This window comes from Hylobates moloch, unplaced genomic scaffold (assembly GCF_009828535.3).
Source record: "Hylobates moloch isolate HMO894 unplaced genomic scaffold, HMol_V3 SCAFFOLD_1, whole genome shotgun sequence".
In the NCBI taxonomy this organism is placed as follows: domain Eukaryota; kingdom Metazoa; phylum Chordata; class Mammalia; order Primates; family Hylobatidae; genus Hylobates; species Hylobates moloch.
In genome coordinates, this window is record NW_026652276.1 from 192,311,530 (window position 1) to 192,336,232 (window position 24,703).

A 24,703-nucleotide genomic window follows, 5' to 3' on the forward strand; every position below is an offset into this window, starting at 1 on the left:
TACCAAACATGAAGTGGCTTAGAACAACATAAATGTATTCTCACAGTTCTGGAGGCCAGAAATCTGAAATTAAATTGCCAGGAAGGCTATGTCCCTCTGAAGGCAGTAAGGAAGGATCTGCTCCATGCCTTTCTCTTAGTTTCTGGCAGTCAGGTGTTCCTTGACTTGCACATGGCCATCTTCTGCCTGTATCTCTTCACATCATCTTCCGTGTGTGTGTGTGTGCATGTGTGTGTGTGTGTGTGTGTGTGTGTGTCCCAATTTCCCCTGTTTATAAAGATACCAGTCATATTGGATTAGGACCCATAAAAATGACACCTCATTTTAACTTGATTACTTCTGTAAAGACCCAGATCTTCAACCTTTTTTGGGGGGATCCAACTCAGCTCATAACATGTGGCATGCTGGTTAATCTCTGTTGCCCTCTAAATCCATTCCCTGCTCCTTTCTGCTCCACATCCCAGAGGCTAACCTCTGTGAACTGCACCATCCATGCTTCTTTAATTTCTAGCTTCAAGTTGGGGTTGGCAAATGGGAGGCACCTGTTCAAGGTCACAAGACAATAGAAGAGAGAAGGGAGGGTATTTATTGCCACTCCATACCCCCACCAGGCCACTTTTTTGGTAGCAACTACATTCAGCTATCCACAGTCTTATTCCCTGTCCACTAGCCCCACCCATAATTCTAGCTCTCACCAGAATGGGTAATTCCATTCCCATCTCTTTTTCCTTCTGGCATCAGGCTATGATGACATCCCACTGTTGCTAGTCCCTGGGCACTTCACTATCGTTCAATGGTTGCATTCTGCACAACCACCCATCCCTCTATAACGAAGTCCATTCATTAAACTCTCTTCATTGTCCCCAATGAATGTACCATCTGTTTCTCACCAAGGCCCTATCTGGTAAACAGGGATAAGCCAATTCTTTACTTTAGGGTATTTACATGATTTGTTTATCAAAAATTCTAAGAAGTAGTTTAGCCTCAACATGGCTGCCACAAATTGAGATTTGAAATATTTGGTAGTAAAGACATCACTTTCTATCATATATACATTTGCTACTCTTTTGCTCCTTTCCTCCTTCACACTTATATCTTAATCTAGAAGGATATGGCAGAGGTCAGGAGCATAGATTGTGAAGGCAGACTGCTTCACTTTGAATCTAGCCTCTACCACATACTAGACTATATAAGTCCAGTTAATTTACCTCTCTGTACACTAATAAAATGGGCATAAAGGTAATAATATACAAGGCCAGGATTACAGGTGTAGCTTACACCTGTAATCCCAATACTTTGGGAAGCCAATGTGGGAGAATCATTTGAGGTCAGGAATTCAAGACCAGCCTGAGAAAAATAGCAATTACCTTGTCTCTGCAAAATATTTAAAAATTAAAACATTAGCCATACATGGTGGTATTGACCTGCAGTCACAGCTACTTGGGAAGCTAAGGCAGGAGGATTACTCGAGCCCAGGAGTTGAAGATTACAGTGAGCTATGACCATGCCACTGCACTCTGCCTGGGCAACATGGCAAAACCATGTCTCATAAGTAAATAAGTAAGTAAAGTTTACAAGTCACAGGACAGCTATGTGAAATATATGCCAAATTACTTACATTGATTTTTTAACGATTAAATCAATTAATCTATATAAAGTGCTTAGAACAATACCTGGCTTGTAGTAAGTGTTCTATGAGCATTAGCTGCTATTATTATAATTAATTTTTCCTCTGATGTTTTTCCCTTGACCTACGCATTAAGGCAATCTAGCCTCAATCATTTTTACATGGACCCTACCCAACCAATCAAATGTATGCTGGGAATATACAAAAACACAGCCAACTCTTTTTTATTTTGTTTTATTTTTCCCGAGACAGAGCCTAGCTTGTCACCCAGGCTGGAGTGCAGTGGTGCGATCTCGCCTCACTGCAAGCTCCACCTCCTGGGTTCACGCCATTCTCTCGCCTCAGCCTCCCGAGTAGCTGGGGCTACAGGCGCCCGCCACCAGGCCTGGCTAATTTTGTTCTTGTATTTTTAGTGGAGACAAGGTTTCACCGTGTTAGCCAGGATGGTCTACGATCTTCTGACCTCGTGATCCGCCCGCGTTGGCCTCCCAAAGTGCTGGGATTACAGGCATGAGCCACCGCGTCCGGCCAACACAGCCAACTCTTTAAATTTTACTATGTAAACTACCCATTGTCCAAAAGATCAGTAACACCTGTCACTCCTGCCATAATGGGCTCTCTGACTCCTATTTGGTGGTACATCCTAAGTCCTCAAGTGTTTTATTTGCTCACAACGTATTTTTGATAACTCTGCTCTCAGTCAAGATTCTGATAAATCATCAATCCCCTACCTGGGCTATTTCAGCTATATGTGAAACACTACACTCCCACTCACTTCCTGGGGTCTATTCTGGCTTTTAAAAGACAGTTTTCAAACCCCTACTTCAGCCAAAGAAATGGTCCTTAATAGTGACTTTCCTCCCAAAATATGTGTACTTAGTTTTGTTTAATTGTTTGGGGATGGGGAGGGGTAGTAGTGTTTGAGACCACACATCACCAAAAAAAAAAAAAAAAATTAAAAGAAGATATTTATGCAGCCAAAAGACACATGAAAAAATGCTCATCATCACTGGCCATCAGAGAAATGCAAATCAAAACCACAATGAGGTACCATCTCACACCAGTTAGAATGGCCATCATTCAAAAGTCAGGAAACAACAGGTGCTGGAGAGGATGTGGAGAAATAGGAACACTTTTACACTGTTGGTGGGAATGTAAACTAGTTCAACCATTGTGGAAGTCAGTGTGGCGATTCCTCAGGGATCTAGAACTAGAAATACCATTTGACCCAGCCATCCCATTACTGGGTATATACCCAAAGGATTATAAATCATGCTGCTATAAAGACACATGCACACGTATGTTTATTGCGGCACTATTCACAATAGCAAAGACTTGGAACCAACCCAAATGTCCAACAATGATAGACTGGATTAAGAAAATGTGGCACATATACACCATGGAATACTATGCAGCCATAAAAAAAGGATGAGTTCATGTCCTTTGTAGGGACATGGATGAAACTGGAAATCATCATTCTCAGTAAACTATCGCAAGGACAAAAAACCAAACACCGCATGTTCTCACTCATAGGTGGGAATGGAACAATGAGAACACATGGACACAGGAAGGGGAACATCACACTCCGGGGACTGTAGTGGGGTGGGTGGAGGGGGGAGGGACAGCATTAGGAGATATACCTAATGCTAAATGACGAGTTAATGGGTGCAGCACACCAACATGGCACATGGATACATATGTAACAAACCTGCACATTGTGCACATGTACCCTAAAACTTAAAGTATAATAATAACAAAAAAAGAAAGAAAAAAGAAAAAATGCAAAATAGTACTGACAAAAATGAATAAAGATTATTTGATTAAGCAACATGCTTATTTTATTTTGTACATATACGTATATTTACTTTAACAAATAAAATTATTGTCATTCCAAAATGACATTATTAAAAGTAATAAAAATAAAGAATATCAGCTCCACTTCTTGAATATTTGCTGTTATTTCAATGTTATCACATAGATAAAAGGATGGTAGAAATCTAGCTAATAGAGTTAGCTAGGCACAGGGTGACTATGCTTCCAAAGAGGAGTTTTCCATGGCGATCTGCATGTCTTCTTTTCTTTGCCTGGCTGTTTGTGGCCCCTCTTCACGTAACTGGAGTTAGTGTATTCATCTATTCCAAAGTTATTCCATCTGGACTCCTATGTGGCAGCCTTCCCCAAAATACAAAATACAAAATACAAAAAAATATAAAAGTACAGAGCCAGATGTTATTAAAACCTGAGCTTTACCACATCCTTAAAAGTTTTCAAGTTTTCCTTGGTTGTATATGTCCCTTTTCAGCTTACTATATAGCAGATGCTAAGTGCCCCACTGTTGACTATTCTTAGCAAGGCATAATCCAGCATGGAGCTACAGACAATCACTGCTCCTTCAATACTGGCTGACTGAATCACATTGTTGGTGTTTATGTCAACCTACTCCATGTTAAGAATAACTGACAGTTGATAGTCATGACATTGCATAAGCATCTGTGGTAGATTCAATATCAATATTCTAGAGAATATTTGCAATACGCAGCATTTAATAGCATTTGTTCAGCCACTGTGGAAAGAAGTTTGGAGATTTCTTAAAGAACTTAAAACTGAACTACCATTTGACCCACGAAACCCATTACTGGGCATATATCCAAAGGAAAATAAATCATTCTACCAAAAAGATGCACGCACTCATATGTTCATCACAGCACTAGCACAATGGCCAAGACATAGAATCAACCTAGGTGCCCATCAACAGTGGACTGAATAAAGAAAATGTGGTACAAATACACCAAGGAGTGCTACGCAGCCATAAGAAAGGATGAAACCATGTCCTTTGCAACAACATGAATGCACATGGAGGCCGTTATCCTAAGAATAAATTAACGCAGGAACAGAGAACCAAATATTGCAAGTACTCACTTAAAAGTGGGAGCTAAACACTGGTCACTCATGGACATAAAGATGGCAATCATAGACACTAGGGACTACTAAAGGGGGGAGGGAAAAAGGGGGAAAAAGGTTGATAAACTAACTATTGGCTATTATACTCACTACCTGGATGACGGGATCAATCATACCCTAAACCTCAGCATCACACAATATACCGAAGTAACAAACTGCACATGTGCCCCCAGAATCTAAAATAAAAGTTGAAATTACTTTTTTTAAAGTCCACAATATGATAAAGTGTGCTAAAGAATCATACCTCCTTGAAAATAACTAAAAACATCACTTCTCCCATTTCTAAAGCAAAAGTGAATATTCAAAGATAACTGCAGGAGGTGAAGTTCATTAGCCAATATTCCCCTAGTACCTAAGGCAGTTTTCTGCTTTTTTTTTCCAGTATGCTCTTATTACTGCCTAATTATCCATATTGCTTTTCTTCCTTTTTGTTAAACTGAAATTCACCCAAGTAGTTTAACCTTTCATTTAGAATCATTAAATACACCCCCCTCCCCTCACTGATAATTGGCCTCTTTCTTTATTAACTGATTTCCCCGCTTGATTTATTACAAATCTTTTTTGCCAAATTTGGATCCATTCTGTTAATACATTCTTTACCTCCTTTCAACTCAATTAACACAGTGTCATTGTTACCAAAGCTTTCCTATTATTTCTTCAAGTTCTTATTGCTCCTTAAAGATCCTCTAGTAGAATAATGAATTTTTAATAAACCTGGAATATTTTAATGATTCTTACTTAATTCTATGGTAAAATTTATGTGAGACATACTATTCTTCACACTGAAATGTTTCCTACTGTACTGTCATAATACTATACGGTAACTTTCTAGCAATCCAAATACACAAATCCTTGCAATATAACTTATGACTTCTAAAAGTACAGAAAGCCATATTATAATTATCATATCCATAGCCAAATCAAACAAAGCCAGCTTCTTCAACAGCAGTTCCAACATCCATACAATTTTTAATAAAGTGAAACCTATACTTGTGCCATCAGTAAATATTAATGTAACCTCTGAGTATGAGTAAACCTGTCACTAGATTATGCAAAGAAGTAACCTTTCATGGGTCCTTGAGGTTTCTCATTAATGGAAATAAACAATTTTTTTAAAAGGCATTCCTGTTCTCTTCTTGGAAAGAAATACTTTCCTGAGCTCCAAGGCACTGATAAAATTTGGTGGATGTCATTTTAAGGCCTTTCCCTTTCTTATCAGCTACTGACACATTTCCCAGCCTTGCCACCTCTACTCACCAAAACACTGCCTTTTTTTTTCTAAAAGGAAAAGAAAAATGAAAGGTATCTACTGACCTTGGATCAAATAAGGTTATGTTTAAATTTAGTTTAGAGATTCCTTCCACTTTTCCAAGACCTAAAATATGAAGCAGAATATAGACTATGGTATCTTTATTTAGCAAGAACCAGTGGACACTGTGTTTACCAGTGGGAAACACATCTTAAGTTGACAAGAGAGATGGAGATAACCAGAACAAAATAAACCATTAGAATATTAAAAACTCTACTCCCAGAATAAATTACAAGGAACAAAGAAACAAAGATTTCTACCACTATATTATTTTGAGTAATTTTAAATAAATAGGAAAGGATTTTGATATCATCCTTCTGTAAAGCGTCTACCTGCCAACGTTTATGTTTGCAATGTTCAATAATTGCAACCACAGACATAATCTTTATAAGTATATATTCATTTGATGTCTTTCACCAATAAAGACCTGGTGTTCCAAGTCTCCTATCTGTTCCAGAATTTTTATTTAATGTGCCAATATAGCTCTTCTTCTTTAAAAAATTTCAAGTCAGTTTTGACTCCAACTTTAAAACTATGCAACATAGTTCTCTGATATCCTGAGGGATTAATTCTTATGTTGAACTTCCTAACAATTCCATTTTGATCCCTAAAGCTATTTTCATGCATTTTTTAAATGAAAAGAGACCTTAAAGATCAACTAGTCTGCACCTCTTATTCTGCAGATGATGCAATTGATCCAAGGAACAGTTAAAATAACGTGTCCAGGGTCACTCAGCCAGTTAAAAATGATGCAACTCAAAGTAGAAACAAGATCTCCCAAAACCTAGTCCCATAGTCTTGCACTGAAGAACTGGCAAATAGAGGCTTTCAGATTTGTTTCACAGAAAAGAAAATAATACTTTTTAAATTAGTCAATTATGTAAATAAAATCGGTGTTTTCAAACACTTAAAAATCTTTTGTAAAAGTACATTTCCTTGTAAATGTAAAGGTGCTTTTAGAACTGTTTGTATTTTTTATTGCTTAAGATGATTTTCTATTGCCACTGTAACAAATTACAGCAAATTTGGAGGTTTAAAATAACACCTGTTTCTTATCTAACAGCTAAGACAGAAGTCTAGCAGGTTTGGCTAGATCCTCTTCTTAATATCTTTCAAGGCCAAAATCAAGGTGTCAGTGGGTCTAGGTCCTTATCTAGAAATCCCAGGATAATCTATTTCCAGGCTCATTAAGTTGTTGGCAAAATTCTGTGTAGTTGTAAGACTGAGGTACTTGTTTCCTTGCTGATCTTTGAGTGAAGGTCATTCTTAGCTTCTAGAGGCAGCCTGCTTTCCTCTGCCCATGGTCCCTGAATCTTCAAAGGCTGTAACAATGTGTTGCATCCTTCTTGTCATTTGGATCTCTCTCACTTCGTATGCTGCATCTCCCTAACTACTACTTCTGCCTCTGTTTTTAAGGGCTCATGTGATTACACTGGGCCTACATGGATAATCCAGGATAACCTTTATTTTAGGGTAAACTGATTAGTAGCCTTATTTACATCTGTCCCTTTGGCAATGTAAAGTAACTTATTCACGGATATATCATCTTATTATATTCACTATCCAAGGAATTAGAGCATGGAATCTGCTTGGAAACCAAAGTTCTAATTATTACATTTGGCTCATATTTATTGACGTATCCTTAAGGAAATATGACTAGTTTTCTACAGATCATATTGTTCAAACTCTAACAAACTAAACAACTTTTCATTCCTAATATTTATATATCCATTTCCAGGAATGGCTCTGATTGGCCCTACTTAGGTCCAGTGCCCACCCCTCTACCAACCACCAGGGCTGGCTTCATGGCAATGTGACCAGTGCAGTCACACATAATCCTGGGCTCAGAAGGGACCCCACATTTGGGGCTTAATGCTCTGAAGCTACCAACTTGAAATTCTTAACCCTTTGAATTTGTTTTGTACATGAAGTCCAATAGAACAATTGAGCATGTGCTAGGGGCTTGTTTGTCTGAAAAAGAACGCATTTCTCTTTCATTTTTTAAGAATATTTCCAACAGGTACAACATTCTAGATTGACATTTTTTTTCCTTTTACCACTTTATAGAGATGTCATTCAATTATCTCCTGTCTTCCATCAGTTGAAAAGTAGGCTATATTTTTGCTTCTTTGAAGGAAATGTCTTTTTTCCTTTTAAGACTTTTATCGGCCAGACACAGTGGCTCATGCCTGTAATCTCAGCACTAAGGGAGGCTGAGGCAGGCAGATTACCTGAGGTCAGGAATTCAAGACCAGCCTCACCAACATGGAGAAACCCCATCTCTACTAAAAATAAAAAATTAACCAAGTGTGGTGGTGCATGCCTATAATCCCAGCTACTCAGGAGGCTGAGGCAGGAGAATCGCTTGAATGCTGGAGGTGGAGGTTGCAGTGAGCCAAGATCATGCCATTGCACTCCAGCCTGGGCAACAAGAGCAAAATTCTGCCTCAAAATATATATATATATAGACTTTTAACTTCTTTGGTTTTCAGTGGTTTGACTGCCATGTGCCCTAAATGTGCTTTCATTGTATTTATTCCAATAGTGCTTTTTCATTCTGTGGATTGATGTCTTTCATTGATTTTAGAAAACTCTTGGCCTGAATCTATTAAGATAATGCTTCTTCCTCAATTCCTACTCTCCTATTCTCCTGGGACTCCAATTAGATGGTAGTCAGCCTTTTTCACTATTACACTATTTACACTATTGATTGTGTGTTCCATTCTTTTATTCCCCCCATATCCTATTCTATATATTTTCTAATTGACCCATTATCCAGTTCACTAATTCTTTCCTCAGCTGTCTAATTTCCTATTAAACTAATCTACTGAGTTCTTCATTTCAGTCACAGTTTTTATTTCTAGAATGTCTCTAAATTATTTTTATGGATTCTTATTCTGTGCTGAAATTATCCATCGTTTCATCACTTTAAAAAAATATTGATCATAATTTTTTTTGTTTTTGGAGAGAGGGTCTTACTCTGTCACCCAGGCTGGAATGCACTGGTGAGACCATAGCTCATGATCTCCCAGGCTCATGTTATCCTCCCTCCCATCTCAGCCTCTATAGTAGCTGAGACTACAGGCATGCAACACCATGCCTAGCTTTTGTTTGTTTGTTTCTTTGTTTGTTTGTTTAAGTAGAGACCAGGGAAATCTTGCTATGTCACCCAGGCTGGTCTCAAACTCCTGAGCTCGAGTGATCCTCCCACCTCAGCCTCCCAAAGTGCTAGGATTACAGACATGAGTCACCACACCTGGCCAATTACAGATATTTAATAGTCTATGTCTAATCATTCCAATATCTAGATTACTGTGAGACTGTTTCTATCCTTTCTTGTTTTATGTTGTTTTTATTGGTCCTGGCTTCTAATATGCATGGTATAATTTTTTATTAAATGCCAAGTGTTGTGTATAAAAAAATTATAGAAACTCTGCATGATGTCTCTTGCTTCCAGCAATGACAGACAGTTAAAGTAAAGGCAGACCACCTTAAAATCAAGATTGGGTTTATCAAAGAATACATTTTGATTTTTTTAAGTAGTGGCCTATTTATAGTTCTTCCTAACTCCTAGGATATAGCCCCACAAGAATCCCACTGAAAAGCTTAGAGTGTTTTACCAGGGTCCTTCTTCCTCCTTCCTGAATTTTAGCTTGCAGGCACTGTGAAACTGCCAAAATTTCTGCTCACTCTCTCACCATCTTAGCTATTGCTGCTCGGCTTCTCAGCTTGGCCTATGTTGCTTGCAAATTGACAGAACCCAAGGTGAAAAATGACACCAAATACAGGGCTCACTTCAGTGTGTTTCCTTTCATTCTTAGATCTTTAGCTCTTGGTAGTGCTCCAATGCCTTTAGATATATATATTTTTTAATCCAGTTTTTTCATTATTCACAGTGTAGGCCTTAGTTTGAAATAAACTAGTCCATTTACAGCCAGAAATAGAAATCAGCCACTGACTGATCTGTGGCCTATCTTTATGTGTGCCTCTATACCTTATTGATTCCAAAAGTATTTAAGATAGGTTGACACACTTATGTGATGGTTGATTTGCCTTTTGTTCTATTTCCTGCTTGAAACCTAAACTGTTCACTACTCTAAAAATTAATTCTGTTGTAATTATTATGTAAACATATTCAAAATGCTTCTCCTCAATAGCTAAATCTGACTCCTTACATATAATATTTAACGTGTATTTGGGAGGTCCTTTGTAAAGGCTGTCTTGTACTTACTCATTTTTTTAAATATAAGAAACAGCATTCTCAGAGACTAGATTATTTCAGAGTAAAAATAAAAACATTTATAAACATAAGCACTAGTATTTAATAGAATGTTGCCTGTATAATTTTGTTCTTTGATAATTTATAGTTACCTCTCAAAGGATATAAAATTTATAAAACAGGATGAGCAGAAGCTATGTATATCTCCTATGGTTACATTAACACAAAATCTCGGTAATTCAAAATTGAAATTTATGAAACATTTCTAAGCTGTAATTTGTCTCCGAACTAAGAAAATGTCTTATTAAATAATTAAGTGTAAAAGCATTGTGAAGGCAGTTTATCCTACTTAAGAAAGTAAATTGCTATTAAGGACCGTCTTAAGGATACCAACTTTTTTTTTTCTTTTTTGAGATGGAGTCTCACTTTGTCGCCCAGGCTGGAGTGCGGTGGCGCAATCTTGGCTCACTGCAAGCTCCACCTCCCAGGTTCATGCCATTCTCCTGCCTCAGCCTCCCGAGTAGTTGGGACTACAGGCGCCCGCCACCACGCCCGGCTAATTTTTTGTATTTTTAGTAGAGACGGGGTTTCACCATAGCCAGGATGGTCTCAACCTCCTGACCTCGTGATCTACCCGCCTCGGCCTCCCAAAGTGCTGAGATTACAGGCGTGAGCCACTGTGCCCAGCCAAGGATACCAACTTTTTGTATGGCTATGAACAGCATTTAAAAATCAGTTTAATCTATATCAAATAATAATAATAATAATAATACCTATACTATCTCATTTTATTTATTTTAAAAATGTCACTTGTACATATACTTAGTAATGACTGCAAATTACAATGGATAATTGAAGGTACAAATGTCTAAAAATTTTTTTTGTGTTTCCCCCCCCCCATTTTTTTATTATAAAAAAAAAAAAAAAAAAAAAAACTAGAAACCTAGGTACTTCATCCTCCCTAAAGAATCTTTCTGTAAAAGTCATGGTCTTTCTATACTTGGTTCCTAAATGTACTATATTAACTACAAACTCAGAAAAATGTTTGGCCATAGATTTTAAAAATTGAGAATGAGTACAGATAGAACAGATAAGTATACACAATTATATTTTCCCAGCTCAATTGATAACTGGCTTTTAATACAATTATGGGTCATTATTCAGTATTATCATTACTGTGGGCAAAACATGCAATTCCATTTTTAGCAGGTTCCAATTAATTTCCTTGGTTGGTCAGGGAACCTTTCAAGATTTACAAGCACTCAAGACACAAAGCACCTTTCGTTTTTTGTTTTTTTTTTTCAAAGGCTCTATTCTATTTCATCTGTTTCCCTGGCTCAAATCTTTATGACTCTTTGCTCATACTTATCGATAGAGAAGCAGCCACCACACTGGCCATCTACCAGAAAGTGGCAATTAGTTTAGCATGACAAAAACCAGCTGTTGAAACTGTATGCTCACTATATGTTCATAATACAGTATAATTGCTATTAATGAAGAGACTACTATGTATTTCAGGAACCACTGTATCAGAAATTCGACTACAGAAATGGGAGTAAAATAAGAGATGTAGACATACCAGGGCCAGCATGACTTCTTTGGTGAGAATCAATGTTACACAACCATAGCATCGTACCACATTATATGGAGACATTATAGGATGATAGTTAAGACACAGCTTTGATGTGAGGCACTTCAAACCTTTGCTCTGCCATTTATTAATATTTACTATGTCCTTAAGCAGGTTATTTAGCCTCTCTATGCTTTAGTGTTCTCATCTATAAAACTGGGGATAACAATACCTACTTCATTGGTTTTTCTTAGTAAGAATCAAATAAAAGTGAAGTTAGAACTCCTAACCGAATGGCTACAAAAAAGTAAGCAGTCAATAAATACTTTAAAAATATTATGGTTGTTTTTTTTTTCTCTCCATAGATTATGTGTCTTTTTCTCTCTGTCTTTAGACCTGATCACTCCAACACTCTCACCAACACCAGGTGTTTACCTATCTTTAGAAGTCTACCTTTGCTTCATAGGAACTACCTTAGTGTTTTCCATCTCAGACTTTGGGATTTTATCTTAGTTCACTTCAGACATACTCCAGGGATGCAGCAGTGTACAACAGGAAAAGATTTAGACATAGTGTTATCAAATAGAAATAAAATGTATGTCACATGTGTAATTTTACATGTTCTACTAGGCACATTTAAAAAGGAAGAATCAGCCAGATGTACTGGTTTTGCCTGTAGTCCCAGCCACTCAGGAAGCTGAGGCAGGAGGATCACTTAGGCCCAGGAGTTCATGCCCAGCATGGGCAGCATAGCAAGACCCAATCTCTTATAAAATAAAATTAGAAGAAAAAGAGGAAAAAGAAACACGTAGAATTTTAGTAATATATTTATTTGCATGAATATATCCAATTTATTATGATTTTAACAAGCAGCAATCACCACATTTCAAGTGTTCAGTAACTATAGGTGCTTGCTGTATCAGACAGTACAGGCTTAGAGTCAAATGAACGTGGATTCAAATTCTGGCCCTGCTTTTTACTTGTCATGCACTTGCTGTAAATCTGTTTCATTATGTTAAAAATTACTATCTCCAGATATTGTGACAATTAAATAAAAACAGCATACTCAAAGCACTTAGCACAATGCTTACTTACAGGCATGCTCATTCAATGAGAATTCCCTCACACCAACCTTCTCCTACAGAACTGAACACTGGCTCAAAACAGTGAAATCTATGATCCAGATTAAGAGGAAAGGAAGAGAAGGGAAGCCCTTCATCCTTCCTTTCTAGCTCTCTATAAACTGTGGCCACTTCTCCCACTCATACAGCTCTCCTTCTTTGCTTCCTAGCAGCTATAAATTTGACTCGGTAGACTTATTTCTAGAACCCCTGAACCCTTGTAGTCATGACCCAAGTATGTGGTTCCAAGAAACTAAAAAAAAAAAGCCCATGTCTGAAAAAGAAATCCTACCATCTCTTTCTCCTCTGCCCCTGTGGTATCTACCTCCCCAGCTGGCCCTACTGCCTACTCAGACAGAGTTTCTCCTTCATTCAGGGGTTCTCACTGCTGCAGCTTCCTCAGCCTCACCAACTGCCATTAACATTAGTGCTTCTCTATTGAAAGAGAGTCTGGCATCAAACATTAAAGAGGCTGAGCAGCATTCTGCAAAATAACTGTACAGTACCCTTCAAAAGTGCCAATGTCATAAAAGACAAAGATTAAAGAACTAGCATATACTGAAGGTGTCTAAAGAGACATAAAAAATAAAAAATGAAAATATGGGATCTTGAGTAGGATCTTGGCCCAAAAAAAGGACACTAGTGGGAAAACTGGTGAAATTTGAATAAGGTCTAGACCTATTCGTCTAATAAGATTAGATCTAATATTATTCTACTGATGTGAATTTCCTGGTTTCAATAATTGAACTATGGTTCTATATAATGTTAATATTAGGGGATTTGTGGGAACTCTCTATACTATTTTTGCAACTTTTCTTCAAAACAAATAAAAGTAAAATAAAGTTAAAGCACTTTTAAATGTGATTATTTAGGACTTTATTATGAAAGAACCTCTGTCCCAATGGACTTGTTAAGTGATATATTATTGTGAAATAGTGCAACTTAATGTTAAGCCAGGAAGGCCATCACACGGGTTAGCGAAAAGTCAATTCCAAGGTATAGAAAATCCACCTTAATCACCACTATGAGTTTGTAAATCACCAAGAGAGTATGATGCCACCTACACATACTATAGTGAGGACTTGATGACAGCAAATCATATTTTATGCAACCAGTAATGTTATTAAATAAATGTAGCTACTGAATAATATACTTAAACAACTCCACTGTGACCAACTTTTTACAGAAAGAAACAGTGAAAAATAAGAAAGATATGCAAAAAAATAATATGCACCCACCTCCCTCTGCCAGATCTCCCATGCTTTAGGAAACAACACTGGTCAACCAACTCTGAACAAAACCTCTTGCAATAGAAAGGGCAGTCTGCTTTGCTATATATGTGTTTCTGTAACATGAACTAACATAGACAATTGGTAAGTGGAGAAAAGATTTCAGTGTAATGCAGAAGTTACACTGGTTCATATGTAATTTTTTTCCCAGATCATTAATGTTTTGCCTTATTAGTACAGGCAACTGAAGGCTACATATACTAATGGCAGCAAACCAGGAAGGAATCAGTATTATACATTCAACCTTTCTCCTAGAAGTGCTATTGCAAAGTTAACCCTGATCTTTGTTTATAAATAAATAAATAAATAAAACAAAGTAACACAAAACAATGAGGAGAGCATATAACTCTGGTATCAGTACATTTTGTACAAAGCTTACAAGCTTTTCTCAATTTATGACTTCTGATGATAATGTCTTTCTGCCCTTCTATCCACAGACAGCCTCAACCCTTCCTTATACCACCTACCACCAAGCTATCTTCACCTTTTATGTTTTAAGTAAAATACTACTTTTACTGCAGTTTAATTATTAGAAACTTCATGTCTTTTAAATTGTGTTAGTATTTTTATTGAGATTGTTATTGTTTTCATCAGTGCTCTGATTATAAAGTTGAATAAGCCCTACTGATTTAAGTAAGAATTTGGAAACTGCAAATTTTCCAGAAAAGCATACATAATATTATACTAGAAATGGTGTATTACCACACATTCCGAATACACTGTCTCAAGATTTTTTTAATATACAAAGGTTATACTGGTTTGTTTTCAAAGATTACTTATTTATCAATGAAGTATACTGTTAATATCAATTTCTAAACAAAATTACAAAGTATATTTTCTAATCAGCTTTAAATTGAACATTTTAATATACATTTCTATATTTGTCACACATTTCTTAAAAAAATAGGATGTTCCAATGTAGTAACAAAAATTATCATCTATGTTAAAAACAAACTGATGCATTGTGTAAGAAAAGCAAATATTCAATATTTGACATAAATTAAATGTGTATTATGAACTGCAATCAAACCAACATCAATCTTCTAAAATGAAGCAGTTTCTAAATTGTATGAAAATACATGGATATGGTGGTCTAGAAAGCATGTTTGATCATAAGACTAAAAAGATACTTTTTATTAGGCAGGGTCTAACTGTCACCCAGGCTGGAGTACAGTGGCACGATCACAGATTACTGCAGCCTCAACTTCCCAGGCTCAATCGATCTTCCTACCTCAGCCTCCCAGGTAGCTAGAACTATAGGCATGCATCACCAAACCCAGCTAATTTTTGTATTTTTTGTAGAGACAGGGTTTCACCATGTTGCCCAGGCTGGTCTCAAACTCCTGGGCTTAAGGGATCCACACACCTTGCCCTCCCAAAGTGCCAGGATTATAGGCCTGAGCCACCTGGCCCCGACCTAAAAAAATACTTTAAATAATGCTAAAGAAGAATTTAGCATCAGATTTTTTGTTTCTTTCTCAAAGTAACAATATTGCTTCACGATCATCTGTTGTTAAATATATAATACTAGTAACTAAGCACTCTTTTATGTAAATGGCTCCTCCCAAGAACAAGCACATGAAAGTTTGTGTTATTTGTACCTGACAATGATATAGCACATAACTGAGTCATTAAAAACACAGTTCAGGCCGGGCGCAGTGGCTCACGCCTGTAATCCCAGCACTTTGGGAGGCCGAGGTGGGTAGATCACGAGGTCAGGAGATCAAGACCATCGTGGATAACACGGTGAAACCCGTCTCTACTAAAAATACAAAAAATTAGCTGGGCGTGGTAGTGGGCGCCTGTAGTCCCAACTACTCAGGAGGCTGAGGCAGGAGAATGGCATGAACCCGGGAGGCAGGGCTTGCAGTGAGCCCAGATCGCACCACTGCGCTCCAGCCTGGGCAACAGAGCGAGACTCTGTCTCAAAAAAAAAAAAAAAAAAACACAGTTCAGCTGGAATAGCTATAATTTATATATCAATCCCAATTTGAATAGAATATTTTTGAAGTTAATGTATATAATAAATATCAATCACTATGAATATTTACATAAAACAGTAGTGTGCTCTTTTTAATATACTCCACAATATGGTAAGATACTTTTATGGATCCATGCAACCCTGAATATTAAGGAGCCCTGTTTTATTTTTCAATTATCTATTCAAGTCCACTTGGTTAGAGATAGTCAGCATGTTTCTCATGGGAAAAAAAAAATACTGCACAATTGTCTGTGTATAGTGTGACCTCTTTCACTTGGGTGGGAATACTTTCCATCACCAACTAAGTGAGGATATAACCTTGTCAAACCAAAGGCAAAAGAATAATGAGCATATGACAGGCTAACCCAGCATGGAAAAGGTTGTTTAGGAGGTTGCAAAAATAGTACTCTGAATGACAAAATAAAAGTACACTTCAAAGAGCAGCTTAATATTTTTAAAAGCACTCAAAACCTGAGAAGCATTTAATCCCCCTCCTTGGATGTCTGCCATACAAAACTCCACTTGAATTTACTTCTTTAGTCACTAACCAGATTTGGTTAATATGTTTTCAAATGAATACTGGTGGAATAGTCTGAAAGAAACACATTTATAGAATATCTATTTCCACAAAGCATGAGCCAAAGGTAAGTACAAATACGCAGATGATGTCTTGCTTTTACCAAACAATTGTAAGTTACCATCCAACAAGAAAAAAATCCTTCCAATTCAAGAATCAGAAATATAAATGGGAAAAGTATTTACCCATTAGCAGGTTTTTACTGTCTCCAAATCAAATGGCAGTAACACTGCTACATTCATTGCTACCCCTAACTGGCATAACAGGGAATCATACTACAACATTTTTATAAGTATTTGAAACCAGAAGAAATCAGACAAGTTTGGCTACAATCTTCCTAGTGTAAATTTACTTTTAAAGCAAACAAACAAAAATCTCCAAACCATTTAAGCCTGTCCTAGGACTATGTATTATATCATTGTGTCAGTTATGCACACTTTGACATTCCTTTTCTACATTAAGACTGGAATGAAATTTTTGATCCTGACCGGTCATCGTATTATAACAGTGAAACAGTGCCACCTTTTGGCCCCAAACAGAAGCATCCAGTACTAGTCTTTCAAATTTCCTTTTTCAGTTAAACTCCTGATGTACATAAATGTCAATGATTTTCACGTCATAATTATCACCTTCTAGGAATACTTTTTATCTATACAAACCAAGAAAGCATTGGGGTAACAAAAAAGTTGCTTACCAAGATGCAAAATTTCAAAATATTCCAAAGCAATACCAAATGCGTGTATTTTTAATAATTTCTAATCAACATTTCATTAAATACATTTTACCCAATCCAAATATGTTAGTCAACTAACATATTTTAAATGCAAAAAATTCTTTTTATAGCATTGTTACACTGCAAAATCGATTTTTTTAGAACACATTTTATTTAACATGTATTCAATTTAATAATTGGCAATATGATATTAACAGTGGATTACCAGTTAAATCAGCGTAAGTATAAATAATTTTATATACAAATATAGTATGCTTCTGAGTTACTTACACCAATGATACAATGTCACCACGGTGTACTTCAAAATTCCTCACTTTCCAGTGGTTCAAAAGTACCACATCAGATGACTGGCTCCCCCCAGGATTCAAAGAAGGCTAGAAAATAAGAAGAAAGAGACACATCTATCATTTGTATTTTTCAATCTTCATGGTTCTTGCACTTCACAGCTCGAGTGGACTGAAATAAAACATTTCTAATACAGTACCTTTCTATAAATTGCTGTTCTAAAGTAACTGCAAGTGATGAGTTTTCAAAAAGGCTCACTGGGCTTCTTCACAGATTAACCAGAAAAAAATAAATTACCAATGCTTATTTGAAAGGAACATGTGCTAGACATTAAAATCTTTAGTAAACTCCAGTAAATAGGTATGAAAAGCCTTAAGAATAATATAAAAGCATGAGGAAGAAGTAAGTCAAACCTCCTAACAAAATATCCGGATAGGATCTAATTCCACAGTAGTACACATCATTGTTCCATCTGAGGAAAAGAAGAAATAATCCCAAATCACAGTCATATCCACAAATCTTCACAGTCATATGAAGAACTGAAGGGGGCAAAAGAAAGATGTGATAGGATTATCATTATAAAATGTAAGGATTTCCCACTTTGACCTCTCTTTTCTCAAAAGAGCACATGTCCTAAGGGTCCTGGTCCCAGTTTGTGCCTAATAAGTGGCTTTCATCCTAGGATTCAGAGAAGTCTAACTGTGCCTGAGGGTTAATGGATCAAGAACTGAGAAACATTTTGTGTAAGAATTTTTCTAAAGGTCAGGAACCACACAGGCACAAAAATTTGATTGGGGAACTATGAAACCAGCATACTTGTCATTTGGACAGGGGTACAGACCAAGCCAATGAACAACAAGCTTGAGGCAAGAACAGGGGGACAAAATAATTAGAAAAGCTAAGACAGCCTTTTCACTGTTTTTTAAATTTTTTTTTCATTTTTTATTTCAATAGGTTTTGTAAGAAAAGGCAGTGTTCGGTTACATGAGTTAAGTTCTTCAGTAGTGATTTCTGAGATTCTGGTGCACCCATCACCCGAGCAGTGTACACTATACCCAATGTGTAGGCTTTTATCCCTCACCACCACCCACACTTTCCCTTAAGTCCCCAAAGTCCAGTGTATCATTCTTATGCCTTTGTGCCCTCACAGCTTTGCTCCCACATATCAGTGAGAACATACGACGTTTGGTTTTCCATTCATGACTTCACTTAGAATAATAGTCTCCAATTCCATTCAGATTGCTGTGAATAACATTATTTTGTTCCTTTTTATGGCTGAGTAATATATATATACACCACATTTTCTTTATCCACTCGTTGATTGATGGGCATTTGGGCTGGTTCCATATTTTTGCAACTGTAAATTGTGCTGCTATAAACGTGTGTACAAGTACACATCTTTTTCATATAATGAGTTATTTTTTCATATAATGAGTTTATTTTCCTCTGGGTAGATACCTAGTATTGCTAGGGACTGCTGGATCAAATGGTAGATCTACTTTAGTTATTTAAGGAACCTCCATGCTGTTTTCCATAGTGGTTGTACTAGTTTACATTGCCACCAACAATGTAAAAGTGTTTCCTTTTCACCACATCCACACCCACATCTATTATTTTTTGATTATGGCCATTCTTGCAGGAGTGAGGTAGTATTGCATTGTGGTTTTGATTTCCATTTCCCTGATAATTAAAGATGTTGAAAATTTTTTTCATATGCTTGTTGGCCATTTGTATATCACTCACCTCTTGAGAATTGTCTATTCATGTCCTCAGTCCACTTTTTTTTTTTTTTTTTTTTTTGTTGAGATGGAGTCTCACACCATCACCCAGGCTGGAGTGCAGTGGCGTGATCTCAGCTTACTGCAAGGTCCACCTCCCAGGTTCACACCATTCTCCTGCCTCAGCCTCCCAAGTAGCTGGGACTACAGGCGCCCACCACCACACCCAGCTAATTTTTTGTATTTTTAGTAGAGACAGGGTTTCACCGTGTTAGCCAGGATGGTCTCGATCTCCTGACCTTGTGATCTGCCCGCCTTGGCCTCCCAAAGTGCTGGGATTACAGGCGTGAGCCACCGCACCTGGCCTTAGCCCACTTTTTGATGGGTTATTTCTTTCTTACTGATTTGTTTGAGTTCTGACTCTCCAAGAATGCTACCATGGGAAGTGGCCATTTCTGTGGTGATAGGAAAGGTGCCATGCAACAACTGAGACTCTCCGCCTTCACTGAGGGGCTGGTGACAGTAGCCAGTGGAGACACAACAACAGCAACCGGCGCAGAAGCAAGGAAAACAGTGCACGCAGGGCAACAGCCAGTCCCTGGAGCAGTAATGACATGCCTTTTGTTAAAGATTCCTGGGATTATTTATAGATTTTCTACAAAGCAAGAGTTGACGAATATGTCAAAATTCTGCGTGGAGGCTATTATCCTGACACTATTTTTGATCCAGGGTTTTGCAGCTGAAAAATACTGGTTATCCTTGAACATCTCAAACACTTTCAGAGCTTTCACCGACTCCTTTAGTGATAATACCTAAATCTCTAACTTAAATTCCCTGCTACTCATTTCACTTAACTACCTGACAAAAAATTCAATAAGATTAAAATGGAATTTGTTATCATTTCAACAAATAAATTTTTTTTTTTAGATAGTTTCTTCTGTTCTTCTGCCTCAGCCTCCTGAGTAGAGCTGGGACTACAGGTGCGCACCACTACACCCAGCTAATTTTTGTATTTTTAGTAGAGACGGGGTTTCACAATATTGGCCAGGCTGGTCTCGAAATCCTGACCTCGTGATCCGCCCACCTCAGCCTCCCAAAGTGCTGGCATTACACACGTGAGCCACCGCATCTGGCCTCTTTTTTTTGTTTGTTTTAAAGGGTCTCGCTCTGTCACTCAGGCTGGAGTGCACCAGCATGATCATAGTGCACAGTGGCCTTGAACACCTGGGCTCAGTCTCCCAGTTCCCAGGTAGCTAGGACTACAGGTCTATAAGTGCATACCACCACATCCAGTGAAGTGGTTTTTTTTTTTTTTTTTTCCTTTTTTTTTTTTTAGGGATGGGAGGGTCTTGCTATGTTGACCAGGATGGTCTTGAACTCATGACCTCAAGCAATCCTCCTGCCTTATCATCCAAAGTGCTGAGATTACAGGTATGAGCCACCATCCCCAGCCCTTTCTTATTTTCGTACATCCGGTTTACCCTTTTCCCAGTCAACCAGCTTAAAAATCTTAGTTGTCTTCTTACTTCTCATCCAAACAGTCAGCAAGCTAAAGGGATCTTTTTATAATCATAATGTCTTCTCCTTTTGGCACGTTTTCTTTCCTCTCTAGCATCATCATATTCCAAGCACCAATCATTATGTAATTCTTGCTGTATCCACACTAATCAGACTGTCACCTCCAACTTAGAAATGATTCCATTTCTTTCTAGTTATATGATCTTCGGCAAGTTACTTAACTTCATTATGCCATTCATTACTAGGAAAAGGGTGATGATTAATAACTATTATCTAATTAATAATTAAATAGTAATAGCCAATACCTACCAAGTACTTACCATGTGTCCTGGTCTAATAATAATAGCCAGACATGTTAAGTGCTTGCCATGTGCAAGACACTGTTTAAGGGCTTTACAAATATAGTTGACCCTTGAACAACACAGGTTTGAACTGCATGGGTCCAATAATGCACAGACTTTTTTCAATAAAAGTTACACTAAGTGTGCCTGCCTCTCCTGCTTCCCTTTCCACCTTTTCTACACCTGCCACCCCTGAGACAGTAAGACTAACTCCTCTTCTTTCTCCTCCTCCTCCTTAGCCTACTCAATATGAAGACAGTGAGGATGAAGTCCTTTACGATGATCCTCTTCCACTTAAGAAACAGAAATATCTTTTTCTCTTTCTTATGATGTTCTTAATAACATTTTCTTTTCTCTTACTTTATTGTAAAAATATAGTATATAATACATATAGCATATAAAAATATGTGTTAATCTCACTGTTTATGTTAACAGTAAGGCTTCTGGTCAGGAGTAGACTATTAGTAGTTAAGCTGTGGGGTGTGGCGCAGTCAAAAGTTATATGCAAATTTTTAACTGCATGGGAGTTGGGTCCCTCACACCCTCATTGTTCAACGGTGAATGGCACTACATTATTTGGTAAGATCATTCATTTAAAGTGCTTATGGTAGTTCTTGGCCCATAGTTACCTCTCAATAACTTCTATTATTGATATTACTACATCACAATTTTAATTTTAGGCAAGTCTGCACTCTCTACCCCCAGGTTCCTCCTCTGTCTCTATCCCTAGTGAGGAACAGAGTTGATATGGTAGCATAAGTCCAAAGGGCTTTACTGAGCCATGTTGCCTGGGAATGGAGCTTTTGTCATCACAACAGTAGGTTAGATTATTAAAAGGTGAGCTTCCACAAGGGTACGCTCTCTATCTCATTCATATTTCTCATTCAAATTCTCTATCTCCCTCTTCCTGTCTGTCTTTGACCTCAGTATCCACAGGTCCTCCTCCCTCATTTCTTTGTATTCTTTTTCCTATATAACTGACACAGTAAAGGTGACCTGGAGAGAGACCATCCGGGCTGTGGACAATAAAGAGAAAATCTTCCTATTGTACTTTCACTGCAGTCGGTATTTTTTTCTTTTTTCTTGCCATAATAGTGAAGGAACAAAAGGTGATTTAATTATTTCTGACTGTTCTATTGGTCTCTTGTACTGGTGTTTTTTTTTTTTTTTTTGAAGTTTGTGACCGCAACTCATAAGATCAAAAATCCCAAGTTCACCATCACATACTATGATTATTTCTATCGTAATATTTAAATGTGCATTATAATCGTTCCCTTGTCTCTCCTTCCAAGAGGCTATAAGTTCTTTTTTTTTCTAAGTTTTGAGAATAAATTATTTCCTGTGCCTATATTTTTGAGATCGGGCACTTTGCAGGTAATTAACACATTTTAGTGGAAAGAATTAAAAAAAATCAATTAGTGGAATTTCCAAAGATTTTCCAAATTAACAAGGTCAAAACAAAGATCCTATTCCAGCCCACTCCAGCCCCCAAATATACTTCCCCTCCTTATTTAACAGTAGTACCATTTACCCTATCCCCCATACTAGAAGACTCATATGTTAAGTCCAGTTTCTAACCCGCTCTTTGAATGCCTCATCATCAGACTTCCCCTCTGTCGAGAATGTTTTTTCTCCACTTGGAAACTTCTAGTCATTTGTCAAAGTCCTTATCTGATGGGGACTCCTCTGTAAAGCCTTCAAAAAAATTAAAAATAAAAAACATGCTGCAGTTCCCTTAAGGAACTGGAAAATTACATCTTGGTGTTCCAACAATAGGGATAGAAAAATCCCGACTGACCCAAACTTTAACTTTATCTTTCCCTTATAGAATCACTCAAATGCCCAACTTTTCTAATTGTAATTGTTAGAACCAAAAGGTAAAGCATTATAAACAAAAGATTTATGCAAGGGAAGAAAACAGAAGGAAGCATGTCTAACTTCCAATAGTGAAATATTAGAATCAAGAGTCAACACCTGGCCGGGCGCGGTGGCTCACGCTTGTAATCCCAGCACTTTGGGAGGCCGAGGCGGGCGGATCACGAGGTCAGGAGAACGAGACCACGGTGAAACCCCGTCTCTACTAAAAATACAAAAAAATTAGCCGGGCGTGGTGGCGGGCACCTGTAGTCCCAGCTACTCGGAAAGGCTAAGGCAGGAGAATGGCATGAACCCGGGAGGCGGAGCTTGCAGTGAGCCGAGATTGCGCCACTGCACTCCAGCCTGGGCGACAGAAAAAAAAAAAAAAAAAGAGTCAACACCTGAATGACATTGCTTGATTTTATAAAGGAAGCAATATGGTTTTCTTTTACCTTTTCTTTCCTCCACAAGTTTAAATTAGCTACTCCCTCATGTGCACTCCCATAGCAATGCAGGTACTTAATAGGTATCTGCCTACAGATAAGACTCACTCAGGTCTAAGTTTCTCAACTGCTGAAACCATGTCTTAGCCATTTTTGTAAACCTAATCCCAGAAAAGTGGTTGGAAAATAATATTTCTATAAAGTCTAAAAGATTAAAGGTTTTTAAAAGCATATTTAAATCAGATAGTTTCTAGAATATACATTATCTAAATAACGTATACATCTCTTTCAATGAAAACATATTCTAGATAAGTATAGTAAGAAATTTTTTGTGTCTCATCAAGTTAGGCAATTTAAGAGTTAGAAATAGTTGAAGAGGGCTTTATTATTCATAATGAAATAATGGCAATCACAACACAATAAACTATCTTGTTTATTAATCTAACACATGGATATCAACAAAACATCGTAAAGAAAAACCTTCTTGAATTGGAAAGTTGTTCCTATAGCACTATAAGAACCACAGTTTTCTGTACTTCACTAAAAACAAACGCTTTATTAAAAAGAAAAAAAACAGGCCGGGCACGGTAGCTCACGCCTGTAATCCCAGCACTTTGGGAGGCTGAGGTGGGTGGATCACAAGGTCAGGAGATCGAGACCATCCTGGCTAACACAGTGAAACCCTGTCTCTACTAAAAACGCAAAAAAAATTAGCAGGGAGTGGTGGCGGGCGCCTGTGGTCCCAGCTATTCAGGAGGCTGAGGCAGGAGAATGGCGTGAACCCGGGAGGCAGAGCTTGCAGTGAGCTGAGATAGCACCACTGCACTCCAGCCTGGGCAACAGAGCGAGACTCCGTCTCAAAAAAAAAAAAGAATGAAAGAGAAAAATACAGTAGAATCTCGAAATCCAAAAAAAAAAAAGAATGAAAGAAAAAAACAGTGGCCAGTCACGGTGGCTCACGCCTGTAATCCCAGCACTTTGGGAGGCCGAGGCAGGCAGATCACGAGGTCAGGAGATCAAGACCATCCTGGCTTAACACGATGAAACCCCGTCTCTGCCAAAAAATACAAAAAATTAGCCAGGTGTAGTGGTGGGCCCCTGTAGTCCCAGCTACTCAGGAGGTTGAGGCAGGAGAATGGTGTGAACCCAGGAGG

At 37.7% G+C, this 24,703-nt stretch overlaps 1 protein-coding gene across 3 annotated transcripts in view; it reads right to left on the minus strand.

Annotated features, from left to right (window-relative positions):
- IMMP2L (inner mitochondrial membrane peptidase subunit 2) overlaps window positions 1-24,703 on the minus strand; it is an 885,601-nt gene that overhangs the window by 793,119 nt on the left and 67,779 nt on the right. For all 3 annotated transcript variants that reach the window (XM_032761474.2, XM_058426048.1, XM_032761477.2), the window contains one exon: window positions 17,658-17,761. In XM_032761474.2, coding sequence (XP_032617365.1) covers window positions 17,658-17,761 — 104 coding nt within the window. The remainder of the gene's footprint in view (window positions 1-17,657; window positions 17,762-24,703) is intronic.